The sequence below is a fragment of the Delphinus delphis genome, chromosome 2, assembly GCF_949987515.2.
Source record: "Delphinus delphis chromosome 2, mDelDel1.2, whole genome shotgun sequence".
NCBI lineage: Eukaryota > Metazoa > Chordata > Mammalia > Artiodactyla > Delphinidae > Delphinus > Delphinus delphis.
In genome coordinates, this window is record NC_082684.1 from 63395202 (window position 1) to 63423008 (window position 27807).

The following is a 27807-nucleotide window of genomic DNA, read 5'->3' on the forward strand; positions in this document are numbered from 1 at the left end:
TAAGTGAGAACATGCAAGATTTGTCTTTCTCTGTCTGACTTATTTCTCTTAGCATAATGCCCTCAGGATTCAACCATGTTGTCACAAATGCCAGGATTTCCTTCTTTTTTATGGTTGAATCCCATTGTAAATACCACATTTTCTTAATCCATTCATGCATCGGTGGACACTTAGATTGTTTCCATACCTTGGCTATTGTAAATAATGCTTCTGTGAACACAGGGGTGCAGATATCTTTTCCAGTTAGTATTTTCATTTCCTTTGGATTTATTCCCAGAAGTGAGATTGCCAGATCACGTGGTAGTTCTATTTTTAATTTTTTGAGGACCCTCTATACTTTTTACAGAGTTGACTGCACCAGTTTACATTCCCACCAACAGTGCACGAGGGTTACCTTTTCTCCACATCCCCTCCAACACTTATCGCTTGTCTTTTTGATAATAGCCATTCTACTGGGTGTGAGGTGATATTGCAGTGTGGTTTTTCATTTCCATTTTCCTGATGACTAGTGATGTTAAGTAATTTTTCATGTACTTCTTGGCCATTTGAATATCATTTTTAGAAAAATGTCTATTCATGTCCTTTGCCCATTTTTTAATTGTATTATAAGTGTTTTATTGCAATTGAGTTGTATGAGTTTCTTACATTATCAGAAATGTAATTTGCAAATATTTTCTTCCACTCTGTCAGTTACCTTTTCATTTTGTTTATCCTTTCTTTTGCTGTGCAGCTTTTTAGTTTGATGTGATCCCACTTGTTTATTTTTGGTTTTGTTTTGCTTTTGTTGCTTGAGCTTTGGGTGTTATATCCATAAAATCATAGACAAGACCAATGTCCAGGAGCTTACCCTTTATTTTCATTTTAAGAGTTTTATGGTTTCAGGTCTTAGATTTAAGTCTTTAATCCATTTCAAGTTAATTTTTGTGAGTGGTGTAAGACAAGGGTCCAGTTTAATTCTTTTGCATGTGAATGTCCAGTTTTCCCAATAACATTTATTTCTCAATTGGTTTATCTTTTCAAAGAACCAACTGTTGGTTTGCTTCATATTTTCTATTTTCCTATTCTCTATTTTATTTATTTATGCTCTAATCTTTATTATTTCCCCTTTTCTGCTAACCTTGGGAGTAGTTTATTCTACTTTTTCTAGTTCCTTTAGGTATGAAGTTAAGCTGTTTATTTGAGATCTTTCTTTTTCTTAATGTACGTGTTTATCATTACAAACTTCCCTCTTGGAACTTGCTATACGTCACACTTTCAGTGTGTATTTCTATTTTTGTTTGTATCAAGATCTGTTTTAAATTCCCCTTTTGATTTCTTCTTTCATCCATTGGTTGTTCAGGAGTGTGTCGTTTAATTTCTATGTGTCTGTGAACTTTCTGGCTTTTCTCTTGTTATTGATTTCTACTTTAATTCCATTGTGTTTGGAAAAGATGCTTGATATAATTTCTAGCTTCTTGAATTTGTTGAGACTTGTTTTGCATCCTAACACATTATCTATCCTAGAAAATGTTCCATGTGCACTTGAAAAGAGTGTATATTCTGCTGCTGTTGGACAGAATGTTCTGTGTATGTCTGTTCGGTATATAGTGTTGTTCAAATCCACTGTTTCCTTTTTCAGTCTCTGTCTGGATAATCTGTACATTATTGAGAGTGGGATATTAAAACCCCCAACTATTACTGTATTGCTGTTTATTTCCTTTTCTATTAGTATTTGCTTTATATACAGCATACAGAACCTTTATACTTTTACTTCTTCCCTCACATTTTAGGTTATTGGTGTTACGATTTCCATCTTTTTTGTATTATGTATTAAATAACAAATTATTGTAATTATGGTTTCTTTTAAAATGATTTTTAACTTTTAAGCTATATTTGTAAGTGAATTATGCACCACCATTACAATGGGCTTTTTTTTTCTGGATGCAAATAATCTACTTAATCTTTTCAGAGAAACAGTTTCTCATTTATCATATTCTATTATGTTCTGTTTTTTAACTTTAATTACTGTTACTTCTTGTTCATAAGCTTTATATTTTTCTTTTTCTTCTAGAATTGAATGTTATCTGTCTGAGTTTTATTCTTTATTATTTAACAATGAAATAGTCTTATGCTCTAAATTTTTTCTGAGTGTAGATCCTGTCCATTGTTTTAGTCTCAGCTTAAACATCATTTTTTCTGAAAGGCCTTTCCCTAAGCTACCGCTAACCCTTTACATTCCTCCCCAGTTCCTTCCACCCTATGTTTGGATATCCTTCCATGGGCTTTCAGAGATCCCGATAACACTCTCCTGTCATAGTATTTATCACACTGTATTAATATTATTATTATTTCTTAGATATTCTTTCCAAGACAGTTATAAAATTAAAACCCTCTAAGTAGTCTCTGAGTTCTCATATCCTAATTCTTCCCCATAATAATTTATCTTTGGTACTAGATGATAGCAAAGTCATTGGGGGCACAAATCATACCTCTTTTGCTGTCTTGCTCACCATGTGTTCTCAGACCTCTACTGTTCTACTTAAACTATCCTTTTGAAGGTTAGTATCCTGACCACCATGTCTAAAGTTTTCTCCATCCTCTTCAGCCTCCTTGATTTATCTAATTAATTAAATTCAATTAATCTAATAGGCACTTAAAAATTACAGCTGTTTTAGATTTACAAGATAATCAATTGCAAAATACAGAGCATTCCTACATACCCTCTTTCCCCCTATACATAGTTACCCCGTATCAGTATGGTACATTTGTTAAAATTGATGAGCCAATATTGATATATTATTATTAACTGAAGTTTATATTAGATTCACTCTTGGTGTTGTACATTGTATGAGTTTTAACAAATGTATAATGACATGTATACTCATTACAATATAATACAGAATAGTTTCTGCCCTAAAAACTCCTGAGTATTATATCCCCTAAAAGTTCAGTACTGTTGTCTGTTCTCTCTTTAAAATGTTCTTCTCCCCTGGCTTCTAAAGTCATGTTAAATTACTTTGTTCTAAAGTAAAACTGTCTAAAGTAAAATTTTTATTTTATTCCTTAGTGACTTCCAAATGGCTGACCAAACTCTTTAGCCTAGAACTCAGGCCATACCAGCCAATCTTGGCTATTTAGGGTTTTTTTTACATTACCTAATATTTTTCTACTTGGCTCCTGCTAAACTAGTTATTTCTAGTTTGTCTTCACTGGCTCATTTTCTGCTGCCTTCTCCCCTAACATAGTTTTCCTTCTCACTGGGATATCTCTCATATCTTCTCAACCCCATTCTTTTCTGCCCATGTACTCCTATCTCTTAATTGTCAGTCATGATTTTGTAGCTGCTTATTACAATTTTTTCCCTGCCTCCTTACTTCTGTTTCCAGGTCATCAGTTCTTTCCCAAGTAACATCCTCCTCCTAATTTTCTCCATTACATTTAGAAGTACCATTTCAGTGTCACCCACACTTGACCATTTCCTTTCCCTTGCCCTTAGTGTTTATCATTATGTCAGTTCTTTCTTCTTATTATTTCTCACTTCTATCTCTTCTTTGCTTTTCCTACTCCCAACTTCTTGATTCATGTCCTTATTACTTCTTTCGGAGAGAGTTTAAACAGCTCTCTCATCTTCTAACTCTTCACCGTCTAGACAATATTCACCACGAGAATAATTTTTCTAAAGTAAAATTTTTATTTTATTCCTTAGTGACTTCCCAGTGCCTGACCAGACTCCTTAGTCTAGAACTCAGGCCATACCAGCCAGTCTTGGCTATTCATGGTTTCTTTACATTACCTTATGCTTTTCTACTTCTTGGCTCCTGCTAAACTACTTCCATTCTCATATGTACCTGGAATATATGAAGGACATCTTCCTTGAGACAGCATAGGTTTCCTTTTTGACATTGTACACCACATGAACACATGACATTTATTTTGCTTTTTTAAACAAATTAAATAATGAAAACAGGTTTCCTTTCTTTTTCTAACATATTGGGTTCAGATAAAAATTCATTCTAATTATGTGACAGTAAGGCAACATTGAGCTGCTTCTTAAGCCAAGAACCTGGAAAAAACCTGATTACTTGTCTGGAGGATTAGGGTGGAAGAAAATGAAAAGTTACTTTCTTTATAGTCTTATCTCTCCAGACCATTTATAGATCCTTTGTTTTCTTTGACTAGATTAACTGATTCCTATTCCTCATGGTTGAACCATCAGATTTTTAAATTTCAAATCTCCAAATTATTTGTATTATTATTTCTTTTGCAGTGTATATACAGGGAATCAGAAGTGCTTATAACTTAGCATATTTCACTTTGAACTTTCCAGTAGTAAGCTCATAATATTTTGCCAGTACTGGACATATTGTAGAATATTTATGGCTGCAAGTTCAGTAATCTCATTTTTTCTAATCTTTTTACCTCATTCACTGTTGTGGTACATACTAATCTAATGGCAATCAATATATACCAAGCATTTAGAAGTAGTTAGTAAGTAGAAAAATAAGAAGGAATGCTGAAAAATTAAAATTTGACATAAAAGAGCAGCTAAACTCTGCTTTTTCAAATTTTAAAAAGGACAGATAATATAAAGGTGATTTCATTTTTACTTTTGCATTTTAAAGATTTATTTTCTAATTTTTCCTATATGGCTGATGTATTTCTCTTTTTGATTTATATAGTATTAGGTGAACATTTCTATGCAACTCTTCTCAATTTTATAAATTGTGATTTATGAGTTCTAGCTGATAGCCCTTTACCTAGGAAATTGAGAACACTGAGAGGTCCCCTTTCTGCCAGGATCAGAATTTACACATAGTAGGTCATACTTCCAACTTAAATTCTAACAGCTTTATTGAGATGTAATTCACATACCATAAGATTCACTCATTTAAAGTGTACATGTTTTTAGTATATTCACAGACAACTATCACAGCAATCTAATTTTAGAATATTTCCTTCAAAAAGAAACCTCATACCCATTACCAGTCACTCTCTATTACCCCCAAACATCACCCCCTACTCCCCATCTCTGGACAACGCTAATCTACTTTCTGTCTCTATAGATTTGCCTATTCTGGATATTTCATGTAATAGCAATCAAACATATGTGGTCTTTTGTGGCAGGCTTCTTAGCACAGTGTTTTCAAAATTCATCCATGTTGCAGCATGTGTCAGCACTTCATTTCTTCTTATTCCTGAATAATATTCCATTGTGTGAATATCCTATATTTTGTTTATCCATTCATCTCTTGATGGACATTTGCATTAGTTTCACTTTCCGGCTGTTATGAATAATGCTACTGTGAACATTCATGTAGCTTTTACACAGACATTTTATAGTTGTGTAAACTTCTTTATGAGACTTTCATAGTTTTAGACCTTATTTTTAGGTCTATGATGCTTTTAAATTTAATTTCTGTATATGGTATGATGTAAGAATCCAACTTCATTGGATATCTACAACTGCATTGTAGATATCCAGTTCCCTCAACACCGTTTGCTGAAAACACTATTTTTTCCCCCATTGAATTGGCTTGGTACCGTTGCAAAAAGCAATTGATGATAAACATAAAGGTTTATTTCAGGACCCAAGATTCTATTCCATATAGAGCTATATGTTTCTGCTGTGGTAGTACCACAGTCCATTGAGTGCTGTAGTTTTGTAGTAGGTTTTAAAATTGGGAATTATGAGTCCTCTGACTTTGTTCTTCTTTTTCAAGATTATTTTGGCTATTTGGGATTTTTTGCATTTTCCTGTGAATTTTAGGATCAGCTTATCAATTTCTACAAAAAAAGGGAGCTGGGACTTTGATAGCACTTGCATTAAATTTGTCAATTTAATCAATTTAGGAAATATTATCTTAACAATATTAAGTTTTTCAGTCTATGAATGTGGTATTTTTTTTAAGATCTTTAATTTTTTTCAACAATGTAGCTTTCAGAGTATCAGTTGTGTACTTTTGTTAAATATATACCTAAGTATTTTTATTATTTTTGATGCTATTATAAAAGAAATAGCTTTCGTAATTTTGTTTTTGGATTGTTCATGTTAGTTTATAAAAATATAGTTGATTTTCGTATGTTGATATTATATCCTGAATCCTTTCTGAAGTCATTTATTAGCTCTAATAGCTTTTTAGTGGATTCCTTAGGATTTTTATACACAGAGTCATCTCATCTGCAAGTGGAAGTAGTTTTACTACTTCCTTTTCAATCAGAATACTATTTCAGTTTCTCTAGTTATTGAACTATTCTGATATCCTATTTTCCCTTGAGTTGGTTTTAATAATTTGTGTCTTTCTAAGAATTTGTCCATTTAATCTAACTATCTGATTTTGGGCATACAATTGTTGATAGTATTCCTTAATAATACTTTTTGTTTCTATAAGGTATGTAGTGATGTCTCTCCTTTCACTCCTGATTTTAGTAAATTGAGTCTTTTTTTTCTTGCTCATTCTGGCTATAGATTGATTTTGTTTAACATCTCAAAGAACCAATTTAAAATTTTTCTCTTGTTTTTCTGTTCTGTTTCATTTATTTCCACACTAGTCTTTATTATTGTCCTCTTTCTGCTTGCTTTGAGTTTAGTTGATCTTCTTTTTCTAGTTTCTTAAGGTGGAAGGTTTAGTTTTTGATGTGAGATCTTTTTCTTTTTTTTAATATAGGCATTTATGTGCATAAATTTACCAATGAGCCCTGCTTTACGTGCATGCCCTCAGTTTTGTTGTATTATATTTTCATTTTCATTCATCTCTAAGGATTTTTTTTCTAGTTTCCCTTGAGATTTATTCTTTGACTCATCACTTATTTAGGAGTATATCTTTTCATTTCTACATATTTGTAAATTTTCTTCTTTTATTGATTTCTAATTTTATTCTATTATGATTAGAAAACATACTTTGCATGGTTTCAGTTATTTCAAATGTATTGAGGCTTGTTCTGTGGCCTACCATATGGTCTATCCTGAAAGATATTCCAGGTTTGCTTGAGGAGAATGTGTTTTTCTGCTACTGTTGGGTGGAGTGTTCTTTAGGTATTTTATACTATTATTCAAGTCTTCTGTTTCCATGTTGATATTCTTTTAGTTGTTTGTCCATTATTGAAAGTGAGGTATTGAAGTCTCCAACTATGATTATAGAAATAGCTATTTCTGCCTTCAGTTCTGTCTGATTTTGCTTCATGTATTTTGAAGCTCTGTTGTTGGGTTCATATGTTTTTAATTTTCATATCGTCCTGTTATAAGGACCTTTAACATTATGAAATATATCTTTATCTTTTATAACTTTTTTATTCCTGAAATGAGTGTCTTTATTGCTTGAACCGTACAAATACGAGGAATGGGGACAGGCCAGTGGGGAGGAGGGAGAATTGTCAGATTAATGACATACACAGAAAGGAAAAAGGTAAAAGGAACCCCACCCACCCAAACCAACCCCCCACTCCACCCCAGGATGTCTCTCTGTGAACTCCCTATAACATTTTTATGTAAAAGTTTAATGTTAGTATAGCTATGCTGGCCCTCTTGGTTACTGTTTGCATAGCATCTTCTTCTGTTTCTTTTACTTTCTACTTTGTGTCTTTGAATCAAAAGTATGTTGGCGGTTGTTGTTTGCTTGGGTTATTGTTTATTTTCTAGTTAGCTTGGAAAGCCAAATTTCATACAAGAAATTTGCTTTTATGAGCATTTTTAATTTTAGGGAGAACTAAAACTAAAATATCTAAGAACTTGTCAGTTACTCCATACAGTTTTATAATATTTGTGTATACATTTCTTATAAGTACTTTGGAGAAATGGATCATTTCTCACTCATCTCTGTACTCCTACTTAATTTTATTTCTAAAACACAGTCCCTTTAACTCTGGGATTCAGCCACATTGCACAACAGGCAGCTCTTCAGATGCTTTGTGCATTCACACCTGTGTGTCTTTCCTGATACTTTCTCTCCTTCATTTGTCAAATCTTACTTACCTTCACCCAGCTTAATATTACCTTCTCCTTTAAGTTTCTCTCTGTTTCTCAGTCAGAAGTAATCATCCTTTTCTTCTGTTCTGAGCGCAATTTTGTAACTTTTATAATTTTTTACTTATAATTACTTGTCTCCCTTAGTAGATGATAAGGTTTAATTCATTTTCATCTTTTTATTGCCACGTATTTAGAAGTTAATTATTGGATGAATGAACAGATAAATTAATGATTAAGTGAACGGTGAAATCTTTTGTTTTATAGCCGAGAGACACACAAGATTGCAGTATTTTATGTTGCTGAAGGACAAGAAGACAAACATTCCATTCTCACCAATACAGGAGGAAGTCAAGCATATGAAGATTTTGTAGCTGGTCTTGGTTGGGAGGTATTGCTTTTAAATTATACAAATATCATTTTATTTCTATTTGAAAGCAATGGTTTTCGTTTTCTTTCTAGCTTATTTTAGAAGCATTATTTTAGGAGACTCAAGAACATAACAATGGGTTTGATATTGTTTCTGCCTTATATCTCATCTACAAAGACGGCAGCAGTTGGGACTTAGGAAGGTTTTTGACTGTTTTATCATTCACTGTATTGTCAGAGTGTGCTAAACTCCTAGACTTAAAAGATCTGGATTTTCCTCACAGTTGTGACCGCTGGACTAGTGATCTTCAAACGAAGATATGAATATCCTAGGGCTATCCCAAGGATTCTAGGGGGCATGTTGGCTAGGTTAGTTTTGAGGAGATAAGTTTCTAGATCCTCAACTTTACTACAAGTAATTCCAGAGAACCCTTCTACAGTCTCTTACCTCTCCTTTTCTGTTCTTCATCTTTGTAAAAGTAAGGCATACCTATTACTCACCTGAATCCTGCATTGCCCTGGAAGGTTTGGCACCAAAAAAGGGACAGTTCATTCAAGAGGGCATGTTCCTGAGAGAGAGTGTCTCTAATGGCAAAGCAGGAAGTATTGAAAGGTGCTGTATTTTTTGTCATCCCAGCAACCAACAACCCGGCAACCAACTCATGTTGAAGTTCCTGAACAAATCTGTCTATCTTAGAATTATAATTCAGAAGTGAGGTGTTTGTCATAGAGATTTGTATTAGTATGTTTATTTAAATTGTAAAATTATGAGTCAGACATGTTCTAACAGAAAGTGAATTTGATGTGGCTGATTGATTTGTCATTAATAGCAGACATTTTATATATATTGTATCAGCCAAATTTGTGCTCTAAGATTTTGATGAAAATATATTTAAAGTATATAGATATAACATACAGTATACTGGAAAGTGTATCTTTTCTAACAGCTTAAACTTATGATGACAATTTTCATCGTAGTTGTCAATTTAATACATAGTTTCTCAATATTCTTGTAGAGAGTACATGAGCAAAATTATTGAAGGACCACTGCACTAGACTGTAAGTTCCTAGAGGGCAGGCTCTTTCATCTTCCTGCTTTTTCTTTTTAAATCCCAGTCCTTGTACAGTGTCCAATGCATAAACCTTTAGCATTCAATATATATTTTTATAGCTGATCTAACCTGCTATTTCACTGAGTTACTTTAGTTCTCTTGGCCTTTTGCTTATTTGTCAAAAGCAGTGTGCTTTTTTACCCAACAGATATGTAATATGCAGTTCACTTGAGATTATGTATGTGAAACTGGTTTGGAAAGTGTAAAGAAATGTTATAAATATATGTCCTGTTAAAAAAACAAACTAGAAAAGTATTAGTAAAAGCAACGGACATTTGAAAAAGAACAAATTAGGAGTACTCACATTTCCTGATTTCAAAACTTAGTACAAAGCAGCTCTAATCAAACAGCAAGTTACTTGCACTAAGGATACATATATCAATTAATGAAATAGAATTGAGATTCCAGAAATAAACCCACACATCTGTTGTCAGCTGATTTTCAACAAGGGTGCCAAGACCATCCAGTGGAGAAAGTCCTTTCAACAGATGGTGTTGGAGTAGCTGGATAGCTGCAAGCAAAAGAATGAAGTTGGAATCTTACACTGTGTTCAAAAATTAACTCAAAATGGATCATCAAAGACCTAAATGTAAGAGCTAAAACTGTAAAATTCTTAGAAGACGATATAGGGGTAAATCTTTATGACCTTGAATTTGGCAGTGGATTCTTTTTTTCCAGCTTTATTGAGACACAACTAACAAATAAAAGGTATTCTTAGATATGACACTAAAACATGAGCAACAAAGGAAAATAACTAAATTGGACTTCATCAAAATTTAAACTTTTGTGCATCAAAGGGCACCATTAACAAAGTGAAAAGATAACCCACAGAATTGGAGAAAATAATTGCAAGTCATATATGTGATAAGGGACTTGTATCTAAAATATACAAAGAACTCACCAAAACAATAATTAGAAGGCAACCCAATTTAAAAATGGCTAAAGGATCGGAATAAACATTTTTCCAAAGAAGATATACAGATGATCAGTAAGTACATGAAAAAATGTTTGACATCATTATCAGAGAAATGGAAATCAAAATCACAGTGAGATACCACTTCACACCCATTAGGTTGGCTAGAATCAAAAAGTCAGGTAAGGGCTTCCCTGGTGGCGCAGTTGTTGAGAATCTGCCTGCCAATGCAGGGGACACGGGTTTGTTGGAGAAAAGAAGATAGACCAACAGGACTTCAGGACCAAGGAATGACATGATGGTGAGTTCTCAGGTTTTCTTTTTGCCTCATATATCTTGGACTTGGAGTTGAAGAAGCCAGCAACCTAGAAATATCAACAAGCCCAGGACAAAAAACAACCCAACGAAAGCCTACTCTTTCTAACCAAAGGATCAGGAAAGGAGCAACCTGGAAAGACAGAAAACATTTAAACAGTAACTGCTCTACGCCAACCAAACACCACAGAAAATACTGTGACCCTCATCCCCACCCCTGACAACAAAAGTGGGTTAGGAAGCCTAGACTTCTACCCTTACAAGACTATAATGAGGGGAATTCCCTGGTAGCACAGTGGTTAAGAATCCATCTGCCAGTGCAGGGGACACGGGTTCAAGCCCTGGTTTGGGAAGATCCCACATGCCGCGGAGCAACTAAGCCTGTGCAACACAACTACTGAGCCTGCGCTCTAGAGCCTGTGAGCCACAGCTACTGAGCCCACGTGCCACAGCTACTGAAGCCCACGTGCCTAGAGCCCATGCTCCACAACAAGAGAAGCCACTGCAATGAGAAGCCCACTCACCGCAACTAGAGAAAGCCCACGTGCAGCAGTGAAGACCCAACGCAGCCAAAAATCAGTCAATCAGTCAATAAATAAATGACTATAATGAGGCATCCCGAACATCACCCTGGAGTAAGACAGTATCAGAGAAGACCAAATAGAAAGCTAAGAGTTTCATCTCTGCCAACTGGTAACAAGTCCCCCATCCATGTCTAACACCACAGTGTCAGTGGAGACTACATGAGGAACCTGGAATTTCGGCCCCACCCAGGCATAATGAGGTGCCTCTCCCCCTCTACACTGGAGTCAGAGGAGGTCTAGTGGAGAATTAGGCCTTTCACCGTCACCCAGTGATAATGAGACCACCTCCACCTGGCCATAATGAGGCTGAAAGCCCCCACTTCTCTGGAGCTGTGTTGCAAAACAGCCAACTAAAACAGAAGGTTTAAATAAGATTCATGGTCTCATAATATTGAAATGTCCAGGCTTCAACCAAAAATCATACCAAAAACCAGGAAGGTCTCAAACTGAATGAAAAGAAGGCAATAGATGCCAACACCAAGATGACAAAGATTTTAAAGTGACTGTATTAGAAATGCTTCAACAAGCAATTAGGAACACAGTTGAAACAAATGAAAAATAGAAAGTCTGTGCAAAGAAATACAAGATACAAAGAACTAAATGGAAATTTTAGAATTGAAAATATAATAACTGAAATAAAAAACTCAGTAGATTGGCCCAGCAACAGAGTCAGGTGGAGTTGAGGGTACAGAAAGAATTAGTAAATTGGAGCATAGAACAGTAAAAGTTAATCTGAACAGCAGAGAGAGAATAGACATAAAGACGGTGAACAGAGCAATGAACAGACCTGTGGGGCTATGACAAAAAATCTAACACTCCTGTTATTGTGAGTCCCAGAAGGAGAGGAGAAAGAGGTTGGGTCTGAAAACTACTTTGAGAGATAATGTTGAAAACTTCCCAAATTTGGCAAGAAAAATAAAGCTAATAAAGCTACAGATTGAAGAACCTGGTGAAAACCAAATAGGATATATGGAAGGAGATCCATACTAAGACACATCATAATTAAACTTCTGAAAACTGAAGGCAAAAAAATTTCGAAAGTATCCAGAGGAAACTTGTACCTATCTATATGGGTACAATTAGAATGATAGTGAATTTCTCATCAGAAACTGTGGTGGCCAGAGGAGGTAATACTTTTCGAATGTTAAAAGAAAAAAACTGTCAACCCAGAATCCTATAGTTAGCTAAGGAATGAAGCACAACATTCTCAGATGAAGGAAAACTTAGAGAATTTGTTGCCAGCAGACCTGCCCTAATAGAACCACTGACAGAAGTTCTGTTAACAGAAATGAGATGATAGAAGGAACTTTGGAACATCAGGAAGAAAGAGCATGGCAAGAAAAAATATGGGTAAATACACTAAATTTACTTCTCTTGAGTTTTCTTAATTATATTTGATGGTTGATGCAAAAATTATTTTACTACCTGATGTGTTTCTAAATGACAGGGACTTCCCTGGCAGTCCAGTGGTTAAGACTCCACGCTCCCAATACTGGGGGCACGGGTTCGATCCTTGGTCAGGGAACTAAGATCCCGCCTGCTGCAAAAAAAATAAATAAATAAATGTAATGCCATGAAAATATTCATTATATTACATTATATTACAAACAAGGGAGGGTAAAAGGACATAAAGTGAGGTAGGGTTTCTATATTTCATTCAAACCGGTAAAATGACAACATCAGTAGACTGTGATAAGGTACGTACATAGAGTATAATACCAAGAACAACCAGTAAAAAAATATAACAAAAGTACACTCTAAAAATGATAAATAAAAATGGAATTCTAGAATATGTTCAAGTAATCCATAGGGGGCAAGAAAAATAAAACAGAAAATAAACAGAAAACAAAAAATAAAATGGTGAGCTTAAGCTCTAACGTATTAGTCATTACAGGAAATATGAATGATGTAAATATACCAATTAAAAATTGGCAGAGTGGGGCTTCCCTGGTGGTGCAGTGGTTAAGAATCCGCCTGCCAATGCAGGGGACACAGGTTCAAGCCCTGGGCCGGGAAGATCCCACATTGCCACGGAGCAACTAAGCCCGTGCGCCACAACTACTGAGCCTGTGCTCTGGAGCCCGCGAGCCACAACTACCGAAGCCCATGCACCTAGAGCCCGTGCTCCACAACAAGAGAAGCCACCGCAATGAGAAGCCCACGTACCACCACGAAGAGTAGCCCCCGCTCGCCGCAACTAGAGAAAGCCCACATGCAGCAATGAAGACCCAACATAGCCATAAATAAATAAATAAATAATTATAAAAAAATATAAATAAATTGGCAGAGTGGATTAAAAAACGTGACTCAGGGCTTCCCTGGTGGCGCAGTGGTTGAGAGTCTGCCTGCCGAGGCGGGGGACATGGGTTTGTGCCCTGGTCTGGGAAGATCCCACATGCCGCGGAGCGGCTAGGCCCGTGAGCCATGGCCGCTGAGCCTGCGCGTCTGGAGCCTGTGCTCCGCAACGGGAGAGGCCACAGCAGGGACAGGCCCACGTACCGCAAAAAAAAATAATAATAAATAAACGTGACTCACCTATATGCTTTGTAAAAGAAACTCACTTCAAATATAACAATATAGGCTGGTAGAAAGTAAATGGATAGAAAAAATTATATTGTGCAAACCTTAATCAAAGGAACACCAGAGTGGCTGAATTAATATTAGATAAGGTAGGCTTCAGAGCAAAGAAAACTACCAGAGATGAGGGGACATTATATAACAGTGATAAAAGGGTCAGTCCACTAAGAAGACTTAACAATCCTAAATGTGTGTGCAGCAAACAACAGAACTGCAACATATCTGAAGCAAAGCTGATAGAACTGAAAGAAGAAATAGACAAATTCACAATTATAAATGGAGATTTCATCCCTCTCTCAACAACTGAGAGAAGTAGACAGAAAATCAGCAAGTATATAGAAGGACTCAACACCACCACCAACCAACAGGATCTAATTGCCATTTATAGAACACTCCACCCACCAGTTCCATAATACATATTATTTTCAAGTGCCCATGGAACATACACCAAGATAGGCCATATATGGGCCATTAAAACAAACTTCAGCAAGTTTAAAAGCATTTAAATCATACAGTGTTTTCTCCATATACAGTAGGATCAAACTTGAAATCATGAACAGAAAGATAATGGCAAAATCTCCAAATGCTTGGAAAGGTTACATGCCAAATAATTCCACTTATATAACTTTCTTGGAATGACAGTTTTAGTAGTAAAGAACAGGTTAGTGATTGCCAGGGGTTAAAAAGGAGGGTAGGGTAGGACGGAAGTGAGTGTTGCTCATGTGACAGGGCAACACGGAATCCTTGTGGTGATGAAAATGTTGTCTCTGAATCATGTCAATATCAGTATCCTGGTTATAATATGATTGCATTGGGGAGTCTGGGTAAAGGGTACATAGAATCTCCTTATTATTTCTTAAAACTTTGTGTAAATCTATAATTACCTCCAGGTAAAACATTTAATTAAAAAATAGAGATCTGCAAGTGTTACAGAATTATTTATAGCGAAGGAGCGCTAAACTGAGACTTTCTCCTTTACATAATCAGAGAATTGACCTGAAAGTAAATAACTTTCTCACTAAAACAAAACAGAACAAAAATGTACACTAAGATACCATTTTTTAACCTAACAGATTAGCAAAGGTCATAAAGTTTGTTAATCTATTTGAGAGCATATGAGGGAAACAGGCACTCTCATGCACTGTTGGTACCATCTATGGAGAGCAATTTGGTAGTCAGTTTCAAAATTAGATGTGCACATGCCCTTTGACTTACATTTCTACTTTTGACTATCTGTCCTACAGATCTACTTTCACAAATGCAGCATGACATGTGTTCAGTGTTATTCGTTGTAGCATTGACTGTAATAGCAAAAGATTGGGAAAGCCTAAATATCCGTCAAGTAGAGCGCTAGTTAAATTATTGTACATCAAGAAAAGGGACTTAGGTGAAGCCATGAAAAAAAAATGAGAAGGCTCTTTACTTAGTAAATAAAAAGTATTTTTCAAGGTATTTTAAATGCAAAAAAGCAAGGTGCAGAACATTGTGTATCTGTGTTGTGTGTGCACATGTGTACATACATGTGTATATGTGCATACATACCTTTAAAAATTTAATTGTATATGGAGAACATTTTTGCAGGCATACTTAAATTGCTTTCTTGGAGTGGAACTGAGTAGCTAGAGATGAGAGATATGGAAGGAAAAATTTTGCTGTATCTTTTGAACTTTTAATTGTATGAATGTATTACTGAGTTAAAAAATAAATTTAAAATGTAAATGATTGAGGAAATCTTGTAGTAATGGCATAAAAACTAACTTGTTATTCATACATTCAGCCATTAGTAACTGATATTGATAGTTGAGATGTGTTCAGTTCACACAGTGCAGAAATTTGCTTTTATAGGTTTCCACTTTTTCACATATTTATATTTTGTTTTTTACAAGCAGGTGCATAACTGGTTTCTCTGAATGGATAAATACAAGCAGTGTTTAAGTTTTGTTTTTTCTTTACAATATTTCTTTGATTTTCTACAATGAACACAAGTTGCTGGCTTCTTTGCATCACACAAGTCCAGGGGATATCGTCCAGTGCAACAATCCTGATAGTAAATATATTTATAATCAGGAAAAAAGGAGATTTAAAAGACTTTGCACAGATTAATTTGTATTTTTTTAATGCATTTGAAGTGTAGTTAAGTTCTACATTTTTGTATTTTTGTTCTGGGCTATGATAGGTACTAATAATTAGAAAGCCAATTTCAGTGAGTAAATATGACACAATTAATCGTTTTATCAAAGTGACATTACTGTTTTAACTTAACCTCAAATCATTTCCAGTCTTGATTTTTGCCACTTGGTTTTTACTCTCTGCCCTCGGCGTCCCACACAGCCCTTACCATTTAGCACCTCGTAGCCTAACAAGAGATGCATAGTGCACAGCGATTGATTTCTTTGCTAATTAGTTCCTACTAATTAGAGACCCTCAAATACTTAAGAAAATCTACCAGTGTTACTTGAATAGTTCTAACTAATAATTCTGGGTCGAGCCATAGTTGATAACATGCAGAAGACTTCATTCCTCACGTTTTTGCAAAGTGAGAAATTTGAGTCTTTTTCCATAGTGAGGTTTTTAGTTTTGTTTAGTTAATTAATATTATGTGTCTTTTCATTGCTTCTAGGTAAATCTTACAAACCATTGCGGTTTCATGGGAGGACTACAAAGAAATAAAAGCACTGGATTGACCACACCATATTTTGCTACCTCTACAGTTGAAGTAATATTTCACGTATCAACAAGAATGCCTTCTGATTCTGATGACTCTTTGACCAAAAAAGTAAGTGCTAAGAAAAAAAGTGCTCAGAGTTAAAATCTTAGTAATACATAAAATATGTAAGCAAGTCATCTAATTGATCAAGAACTATTTCTGAGTACTCCTTTCTTCACCCAGTAGTGTCTTCAGAAACAGTTGCAGAGTAAACTCTGTTTTCCTTAATGATATGATTGAAAGTTATAGTCTTAACAAAGCATTTGCCTTCAAGAAAATGGGCATCTGACAAATTGAAAAACTTCTGTAAATGTTCAGATTGGTGAAATTATAATTCAAGACCCCACACACGGAGAGATATAACGTTTATATTGATTGACGGAGAGGAAAAAAATTAAAATGTAAATTATTACAAATCACTTAAAATATAACGTGCTCTCTCATAAATTTTAACTAAAACTAATATAGCAGATAAAATAAGCATTAATTTATTAAAATAGATTTTACTGCCTTAGAATATTTATGGGAGATATAGTGGAATGGTTTTGATGGCCCATGTCTTTTAAAACCTACACCACCATTTTGCTGTAACCGGCACCAGCATTCAAAAATCACTCTAGTGACACAGACATACCTCAGAATAAAGCTGTGTGTGTTCAATCCATGTTTAATTTTTTTAGGGAGAAACATTTTTTTAAAGTGAAACCTTGTCCAACATTTCTTTATCTTCTCTTCTTCTTCCTACTCCTCAGTTTACTCAAAACTACTACTGAATGTAACCAACTTTGTATCATAGATCATTTTACTTGGTACTCTGTTATCATGTTGCTTGATATCAAATCTCTTCATACTTCATTAATAGCCTATGAAAACAGTGTTATCCTTATACTCTTTTGAAAAGGAACTTCAGAATTCCTCTCAAATATTTTATAAGATTGATTCAGTACCCTTGATGCCTTTTGTTTACATTTTAGAATACTGTTGGAAATTGCCTACTAAATGAGTAATGGTTAGAACAACTAATATATGGATGCTGATTAGATTTGAATGTTTAGTAAAGATGGAGGTAATTGATGTGTAGGAAAGTAAGTATATTTAGTAACAGATTTGCTATAGAATATCTTGGCATGTAGTTTTTAGAAGTACAGAATGAGACATGAATACTGACAAGAAAATGGTGAAGAGTTGGATTGGAGTAAAACTTTGTTAAAACTTCAATTAAGCACTTTCTTCCATCACCTCATTTTAAATTTGTATGAAAATAAGCCATACTCAAATTAGAGGCAGTTATGAATATAGTACAAAAAGATAAATTATTTTAAACATTAGGACTTGGCAGTGATCCTCATTTTCATGGCTTCATGGATACAACTTTTAAACCCCGGAGCAAAAGGAAACCCTCTTTTCCTTTTCAAAAGAGTCTAAAATTAATAGTATTTTCAATTGCAAACATAAGAGCAGAACAAAGTATATCATTTTTTGTTGAAAATTTTTTTTTAAAGAAACATCAGGATATTTTTACTTCAGTATATTAAACCTGATGGTTAAAAGGTACTTGAAATTTTATTCCTGCAGCCTTTGTAGAAATATCTCAAATAAGTAAGGTTTCTTATTTCCTTCACAACAGTCACAAAGGTCTGTCCTTAATTATTTAAGAAGAGTCTGAAATGGATGTTTAACAATCCATTATCATAGCAAAATTAATTTTGGAGATAACACCATTTAAGAATTGTTAAATGGTTGAGTTCTAATTAAAATTATACCCTTAAATGGTGAAATGTTTAAGTACTGGATTTATTAGAGAATGTTGAGGGATTAAACCTTGAACACTAATAGTTTATTTCATCTATAAGTATAGAAAAATTTTTATTGTGGAAAAATATATATAAAACAAAATTTATCATTTTAACCATTTTTAAATGTACAGTTCTTTGGTATAAAGTACATTTACAGTGTTGTAGAACCATCACAAGTATCCATTTCCAGAACTTTTTCATTTTCACTTGGTTCAAAATATTTTTTATTTTCTCATGAGAATTCTTTGACCCATGTGGTACTTAGAGCTGTGTTGTTCAATTTCCAAGTATTTTGGGCTTTACCAGCTATCTTTTTGTTATTGATTTCTAGTTTAATTCCATCATGGTCTGAGAGCAGACATCATATGATTTCTATTTTTTAAAATTTTTTAAGGTGTATTTTATGGCCCAGATGTAGTCTATCTAGTGAATGTTCCATGTGAGTCTGGAAAGAATGTGTTATCTGCTATTGTTGAATGAAATAGTCTGTGAATGTCAGTTATATTCAGTTGATTGATGGAGCTGTTGAGTTCAACTCTATCCTTACCAATTTTCTACCTGCTTGGATCTCTTCTTTTCTGAGAGGGGTATTAAAGTCTCCAAATATAATAGTGGATTCTTTTATTTTCCTTGCAGTTCTATCAGTTTTTGCCTCACATATTTTGGCACTCTGTTGTTAGGCATATACACCTTAAGGATTGGTTATGTCTTCTTGGAATACTGACCTCTTAATCATTAGATTATGCCACTCTTTATCCCTGATAACTTTCCTTGCTCTGAAGTGTGCTCTTTCTAGAATTAGTATAGCTATTCTCACTTTCTTATTAGTGGTATCATGGTATATCTGTCTCCATCCCTTTACTTTTAATCTATATGTATCTTTGTATTTAAAGTTGGTTTCTTGTAAAGTTGGTTTCAAGCCTCACACAGTTGGGGCTTGTTTTTTTGATCGGCTCTGACAATCTCTGTGTATTTGAACCATTGACATTTAAAGTGATCATTAATATAATTGGATTATTTTACATTTTTTCTGCCATTTGTGGTTATAATTGAGCGTTTTACGATTCCATTTTCTCTCCTTTCTTAGCATATCATTTATATTTTTTTCTTTTTAAATTTTTTTCCAGTTCTTGCCCTAGAGTTTGTACTATACATTTACAACTAATCTAAGTCCACTTTCAAATAATACTATACTGGTTCACTGCAAGTACCTTATAATAGCACAATATGCTATTATTAATAGCATATTAATAGCACAATTCTTCCCTCCTATCCCTTGTGTCATTGCTATCATTTATTTCACTTATACATAACCATGTGTATACATAAGCATACATTATCAAATACATTGTTGCCATTTATAATCTTGAACAAACTGTTATGTGTTAGATTAATTAAGAATAAGAAAAATAAAGTTTTATTTTGCCTTCAATTATTGATTCTCCGATGCTCTTCCTTTCTATATGTAGATCTGAATTTCTTTCCTATATTGTTTTCCTTCCCTCTGAAAGGCATTTCTTGTAAGGCGGGTCTACTGGCAGCAAATTCCCTCAATCTTTGTTTGTCTGAGAATATCTTTATTCTTCTTTACTTTTGAAGGATAATTTCACAGGGTACAGAATTCTAGATTAGTAGAGTTTTCTCTCAGCACTTAAATATTTCACTCCACTCTCTTCTTGTTTGCGTGATTTCTGAGGAGAAGTCAGATGTAATCCTCATCTTTGCTCCTCTATAGGTAAAATGTTTTTTCCCCCTCTGGCTTTTCTCAAGATTTTTTCATCTGTGATTTTCTGAAGTTTGCATGTGATATACTGGATGTAATTTGGGGGCCATTTATCCTGCTTAGTGTTCTCTGAGCTTCCTGGATCTGTTGTTAGGTGTCTAACACTAATTTGGGGCAATTCTCAATCTTTATTGCTTCAAATATTTCTTCTGTTTCTTCCTCTCTTTCTTCTCCTTCTATACATAAATGTTACACTTTTTGTGGTTGTCCCACAGTTCTTGGATATTCTGTTATGGGTTTTTTTTCGGTCTTTTTTCTCTTTGGTTTTCAGTTTTAGAAGTTTCTATTATTATATCCTCAAGCTCAGAGATTCTTTCCTCAGACATGTCCAGTCTACTAATGAGCCCATCAGAGGCTTTCTTCATTTCACTTACATATTTTTTTTAATCTCTAGCATTTCTTTTTGATTCTTTCTGAGAATGTCCGTCTCTCTGCTTACATTATCCATCTGTTCATCCATCCATACTTTGACTACTTTTTCCATTAGTTCCCTTAGCATATTAATCATAGTTGTAATTCCAACATCCCTGCCATATCTGACTGTGGTTCTGATGCGTTTTCATTCTCTCATTCTTCACACTGAGTCTCCGGCAGTTTGTCAGCTACAGTTCAGGTTTTCCTACTCTGGCACTGGTTCCTACAGAGGTTTCTGCTCTGTTAAGTTGTTATTCTTCATATATGCCTGTCTGTCCAATTTTGGGGCAGCAGTTTTCCCTATGACCTCAATTCTCTGATCTAAGAAGAGTACTGTAGTTGATTTTTCAGTTGTTTAGCTTTTTACTTGTTGTTAGGACAGAGTGGTAACTTCTAATCTCTTTACATGCCAGGCTGGAAACTGGAAATCTCAGAACTTTATTCTCCCAAAAAAGGAACTCTGTATCCATTAACAATAACTCTCCATTAACCCCTCCACCCAGCCCCTAGTAACCTCTAATTTGCTTTCTTTCTCTTTTAATTTTCCAGTTCTAGGTACCTCATATAATTTGGAATCATACAGTACTTGTCCTTTTGTGTCTTATTTCACTTAGCATAATGTTTTCAGGCTTCATTGATGTTAAAGCATGTCAGAATTTCATCCTTTTTATGGCTGAATAGTATCCCATGGTATATATATACATTTTGTTTATCCATTTATCTATCAATAGACACTGGGTTGTTTCCACTTTTTAGCTGTTGTGAATAATGCTGCAATGAACATTGTCCTGCAGGTATTTGTTTGAATCCCTGTCTTCAGTTCTTTTAGGTATAGACCTGTGAGTTGAATTGCTGGGTAATATGGAAATTATATGTTTAGCTTTCTAAAGGAATTGTCAAACTGTTTTCCACAGTGACTGTGCCATTTGACATTTCTCCCAGCAATGCACAAGAGTTCCAGTTTTTCCACATCCTTGCCAACACTTGTTATTAGCTATCCTAATAGGCACAAAGTATTATGCTTTGTGGTTTTTGACTTGCATTTCCCTAATGACTAATGATGTGCATCTTTTCATGTGCTTATTGGCCATTTGTATATCTTCTTTGGAGGAATGTCTATTCATCTCTTTTACCCATTTTTTTAAATTAGATTGTTTGTAATTTTCTTGTTGTGTTGTTGGAGTTCTTTATATATTCTAGATGTTAATCTCTTATCAGATATATGACTAGCAAATATTTTTCTCCCATTTTTGGGGTTGTCTTTTCACTCTTGATAGTGTCCTTTGAGGCATAGAAGTTTTTATTTTGATGGAGCTCAATTTATATATGTTTTCTTTTGTTGCTTCTACTTCTGGTATCAGTTCAAGAAATCATTGCTAAATCCAATGTTGTGAATATTTTCCCGTATGTTTTCTTCTAAGAGTATTATAGTTTTAGCTTTTACATTCAGGTTTTGGATCCATTTTTAGTTATTCTTTGTGTATAGTATGAGATAAAAGTCTGACTTCATTCTTTTGCACGTGGCTATCCATTTGTCCCACCACCATTTGTTTAAAAGACTACACATTCCTTTATTGAATGATCTTGGCATCCTTGTCAAAAATCAGTTGGTCATCTATGGAAAGCTTTATTTCTGGACTCCCTGTTCTATTCCATTGGTCTGAATGTCCTTTTGCTTTAATTAAATGCTTTAATTACTGTAGCTTTGTAGTAAGTTTTGAAATTAAGTAATGTGAGTTCTACAACTTCATTCTTCTTTTACAAGATTGCTTTTACTATTCAGAGTCTCTTGAGATTCCATATGAAATTTAAGATGGGTTTTTCTGTTTCTATGAAAAACCGTGTTGGGATTTTGATAGGATTGCATTGAATCTTTGGATCACTTTGAGTAGTTTTGTCATTTTAATAATATTAAACCTTCCAATCCATGAACATGGGCTATCTTTCCATTTATTTATGTAGTCTTTCATTTCTTTCAGCAATATTTTGTAGTTTTCAACATATATGCCTTTCTCCTCCTTAGTTAAATTTATGCCTTAGAATTTTATTCTTTCTGATGCAATTATAAATGGAATTGTTTTTATAATTTCCTTTTTGAATTGTTCATTGTTAAAAATGCAGCTGATTTTTGTGTGTTAATTTTGTATTGTGCAACTTTGCTGAATTCATATATTAGTTCTAACAGGTTTTGTTGTGGAATCAGGGTTTTCTGTATATAATCATGTTTTTTCAATGTCTCTGTGGAGAAACAAGAGCTTGCTTGGTCCACCATTTTGCTGACATAACACCCTAGAAGAAAATTTTGTGTTTTTTTCCCCCTTTAAGCTAATTAATTCTAAATGTAAAATTATTTAGCAATTTACCAAGTGGAATAGTACAAGTATTTTTTTCCAATTATTTAGTTTTTTGGGTTTTTTTCAAATTATTAGAGAAAGACTGCAGGCAATTACATGGCGTAGTATTCCAATTGTTTAGTATCGAGATGCCAGAAATAATGTAACTTTTAAAAATGCAAGCATATGTTTATAATTTTTTTTAATTTATAATGCAAGCATGCTATTATATTAGTTGTCAAAGTAACTATACCTGTTTTATTCAAGAAAATTACCCTGGCTAGATAGGCTTTTTTTTTACTTCAATAGAGCATTTTAAAGGGTTTATTTGTTTGTTGTAGTGAGAAAATTTCAAAACATAACTTCTTTCACATGTATAATACCTACCAGATAAAAACAAAACCTGTCAAAATTGTAAACAATATGTAATAAAGTGGTATCATTTTGGAAGGTATAGTTCTCTTATATTCTCAAGTAGTAATTTAAGTAACTTTAAGTAAAATCTACTCTTATCAAGGTTGGGGCTAAATTGAAGCAATATTTCACTTAATTCAGTAGAAAGGAAAAATTTACCCAGTCTAATAATTCAGTATAAATTATTCTAAACCTTCTTTTCATAGAAATTTTTTAAAAAGTAACATTTATTTCTCTATATATTGAGTTTTCCTTTTCCCTATTCTCTGTGATTCTTGCCCTTACTGCTCTTCAGAGTCCTAGTATGTAAGATTTTTCTAAGTAACAGTCTTATATTTTAGCTCTATTACATTATCAATTTCTTTTCAATAAAAGGTTAAATCCTTAAACTTAATCATAGAAACCAGTTGTCTTATACCAGTTTTCCTTAATTAAAAAATCACTTTCTGTATTGGTATTTTTCTCCTGAATTTAATAAATTCCACATTAGTGGTAATAAGTTGAGGCCTAGAACATGTGTCCTGTTACAAATGAACAATTGGATATCATTAGGTTGTCCCCCTTTGCTTTGTACATATATCTTTAGGTGTGTTAATCCATTCAGTAGACACATTAATGAGCACTGGTTGAAGTGTAATATTGAAGGAAGTAAGGCTTGTTGACCTCAGCGTGAAGTTTAATACCTCTAATTAAATTAGATAGTCAACAGTCAGTTTAAAGAAATAGCCATGCCTCTGGCAAGGTAGAATTATATATGACTCTGGTTCTTTGTTTTAAACTTGATAGGAGAAAATCATTTATATCTATTTTGTAGAAACTAATTTTAGTTTTCACTTTGTGTTTAAAATGTGTGGTGATTTTGTAAATTATTTTTAAGCATTTTATTTTCTCAGAATGAGAGGTAAATATCTTTGAACCTCTTTAAGTGTTAGCATTTTATTTCTTGTGAAGAAAGACTCTTTCAAGGATCAAAATGGTAGCGACAGAATTTTTACAACATAGACTATACTTTTTTTTAACAAATTAACCAAACTTTCAGTCTAACAAAGTAGTCTCTCTTAGAAATACTACGCCACCATATTAAAAATCCTGATATAACTCCAGTCCAAGCCATCTGTTCTATAAATTCTCTCTACCTGAGGAAGATTGACAGAAAATGGTTAAAAATAATTTCCACTTAACTGAGTTTATTCACCCCTAAAAATCAAAAGTGCTGCAAGCATTGGTATAAAGTGTTCACAGGAGCTTGTCTCATTTCCTCTGTCTCCTTCTTGTAGCCACTTGCTGATACTCTGCTTCATAGGTAGCTGAATCATCCTTTTAGGAGTTTGATGAAGATCAAGTAGAGATAATTGTAACCTACTTTTAGTTGGACTCTCTAGCCTATCTTTCATTTCCTGGACCCCCCAAAAGAGGGGAAGGAAGCACTTTAAGTCAGTTCCCTCTGAAATATTGTTAGCGTACTGGACGGCAGTTCGTTTTTTGTTTTGAAATTTGGTTACAATAGTTTCGCAAATAAATGAGCTCTATCGAACTGCTTAGTCTGATTATAACTTTAAATCCATTTTTCTTTATTTTATCTAGAAATACAGTTAAAGTATACTTCACTTTCCAAAGACTATATGCTAATATAGTCTGGAAAAGGAATTGAAAAACAAACTTAAGGAATAATAAGAAAAATTTTTTCATTGTTTTAGTAGAAGTGTAGTTAATGTAATAGTTAATAAATGCTATGGAATTATACACATGGTTGTAGTCCTAAATCTAGCCACATTACGTAAAATAATTCTGTTTTAATATAATAGACTCTACCTTTAACCCCGATTTCTATAAATATACTCCTGATGACAAGAAATGAAGATAAAGAAACAAGGAAGTATAAATGGTTCAGAGCAGATTTATCTCAGCACTGTGAATGGTTTAATTTGGATGGTATAGCAGTGGCTTCTCATTGCATATAGAATAAAATTCTAATTCCTTACTGTGGCCTTCAGTGCCCTACAGGATTTGGCCACTTGCCTGCCTACCTCCCTGATCTCATCTTCTGTCACTTTCCTTTTCACTTACCACAATCTGGCCTCACTGGCTGTCATTCTAACCTGCCATCATGTCAAGCTCATTCCCATCTCAGGGGCTGTGCACTTACCTTTTTTTTCCATTTGAAATGCTCTTTCGTCACATTATCAGGTTTTTTCATCCTCATTGTTCTATTCTCAGACTCACATGACAGTTCCTCAGAGAGACCTTTCCAGACCATCCTAGCTAAAGAAGCCCTCTCTATCCAGTAACACTATCACATTACCCTATTTTATATTTGTATAGCACGTATCACCATCAAAGTGGCATATTTAAATAAAGCCGTAATTGCAGATAATTGTATTTTTATGCTGTGCACTATGTAATGATAGAAAACAATTTGCTAAGTAAGTACTGTGACATTATCTTTTTAATAGCATATTTATTGAGTGCCCACTCTGCTAAAGTATTCTGTACTAGATGCCGTGCCTATTGCTTCAAGAAGCTTTTCCCAATTACTAAGAATGAATGATCCAGACAGCAAGGGAATTGTGAAAATGTATGAGAGTATGTTTTTGCACATGATTGAGGAGTATATGATAGTTTATGTTTTGCTACATGAGTGTCTGGAAGGTGAGGGGCAAAGAATGAGGGCTTGGGGCACTGAGTATCAACTCCGTTTCAATTTCTACATGTATACCACTATCTCGTGAAGTAACTGCCCTAACCTAACTAACTTCTATGCATTCTTCAAGTGCCATTATAGATCAGTTGTCTTTGTTATTTGCATTCAGAGAGGTATATTTAGAGCATTATCTCTACTGTTAATTATTCATTAATTGCTTAGTTTATTTTACTCTCTCTCCACTGGACTTAAAGCTATGTGAGAGAAGAAAATATGTCTGTTTTTCCTCACCGTTGTATCTTTAATAGCTAGTGCAGTGCATTTAGTCAGCTCTCAATATTTGCTGTTTGAAAGAGGTAGATAGGAAGGAGAGAGGGAAGGAGAAGAGAAGGCCTTTTAAGAACTCGTGAACTAGTCCAGCTGTGTAGGATGACTAGCATCTGATCTAGAGCGACAATAGAGGAAATAGGAAGGAAAGTACAAAAAGAGAACATAATACTTTTTTTTTTAATGAAGAGCTTGTTAGAGATACTATAAGGAAATCAGAAATTGAAGACTTTCAGGTTTTGACTCTGAGTAATTATAATTAAGTTATTAGGTGTTTTTAACAGAAATGAGGACATCAAGGGGGTAAGTTGATTTTGTAAAACAGATGATATAGTTATATTACATGAATTCTAGTCTCTAACTCCAAATGAATGATATTTCACTGAGGAAATCTAGAATTGACTCTGGAATCTCTACTGATAATTATGGAAAATGAGAACACTGCCATAGATAGGCAAACATCTGATTTTCATAAAAGGACATGGAACAGGCCACCAACCACAAAAATTACTAACATTCATGAGCTCCATGTCAATGCCTGGCAAAATAGGATTATTAAACAGATGGTTTGTGAGCACTTAGGTAATGAAGTAGTGATCACTAGGAGCTACCATGAGTTCACCATAACAAATCACATCAAAGTAACTTAATTTGTTTTAATAGGATTACTACATCAGGGAAGGCCATAGACAGTATAAAGCATTTAACTAAGTCGTTTGTTGTGGACAAGTTGAAGAAGTGCGGTCTTAATAATAGTTCAATAAGTATGTTAGTGACTGGTTCTGTAATTATATCTAGAGAAATTAATTATATAATGAGAGGCAATAGAGGGAGGTGGTTAAAGTATGGTTTCTGAAGCTAGCCTGCTTGGGTTTCAATCTTGGCTCTGCCACTTATTAGTTACGTGACCTTAGGCAAGTTACAAAGGTTCAGTTCCTCACCTGTAAAAATAAGGTCAATAATAATTATTCTTATCTTGTAGCATTGTTTTGAAAATTAAATAAATTATCACAAAGCACTCAGAAATAGTAAGTATTTAATAAATGTTGGATATTCATTTAACCAGGAAGGACATCTGTAATGACTTACTGTAAGGCTGTTACCCAAACCTGTCCCGTTTGACATTTTTATCCAAAATCTAAATAAAGACACAAGAATTTGAATTTAAGGATAACCCAAATCTGGAAAAGGGAGAGCCAACATACTGAATAGAAGAATCATGCTAAAGGCCTTGATAGGCTTTAAGGTAATCGGAACCTGGTAAGTTAAAGTTTATTAAGAATACATAGAAATCCTCTCTAGTTCTAGTAGTCAGTTGTACCCGCTTAAAAGAACTTCGTAAGAAAAAGTCTTAAGGGTTTGAATTGACTACAGCTTCCATTTGAGCCAGTGTTGTAAAAATGCAGAAAATAATTGAGTGAATAGAACAAAGGAAGTAGTCCCACTGTGGGCTGGTTGTATTATAGAATATATTGATATTATATTCTATTTCAGATACCACAATTTAATAGAAACATCAATAAACTGAGGTAATAATCCAGGATAATGAATAAGTTTGTAAAATATAAAAAGAGGAACACTTT

At 34.1% G+C, this 27807-nt stretch overlaps 1 protein-coding gene across 7 annotated transcripts in view; it reads left to right on the top strand.

Annotated features, from left to right (window-relative positions):
- Positions 1-27807, top strand: part of RALGAPA1 (Ral GTPase activating protein catalytic subunit alpha 1) — a 221604-nt gene that overhangs the window by 161605 nt on the left and 32192 nt on the right. For 6 of the 7 annotated variants that reach the window (XM_060004676.2, XM_060004671.2, XM_060004677.2 and 3 more), the window contains 2 exons: positions 8207-8330; positions 16430-16585. In XM_060004676.2, the coding sequence (XP_059860659.1) occupies positions 8207-8330; positions 16430-16585 (280 nt within the window). Of the gene's footprint in view, positions 1-8206; positions 8331-16429; positions 16586-27290; positions 27449-27807 lie in introns of those variants that run through there. The other variant, XM_060004674.2, reaches the window with a different exon arrangement.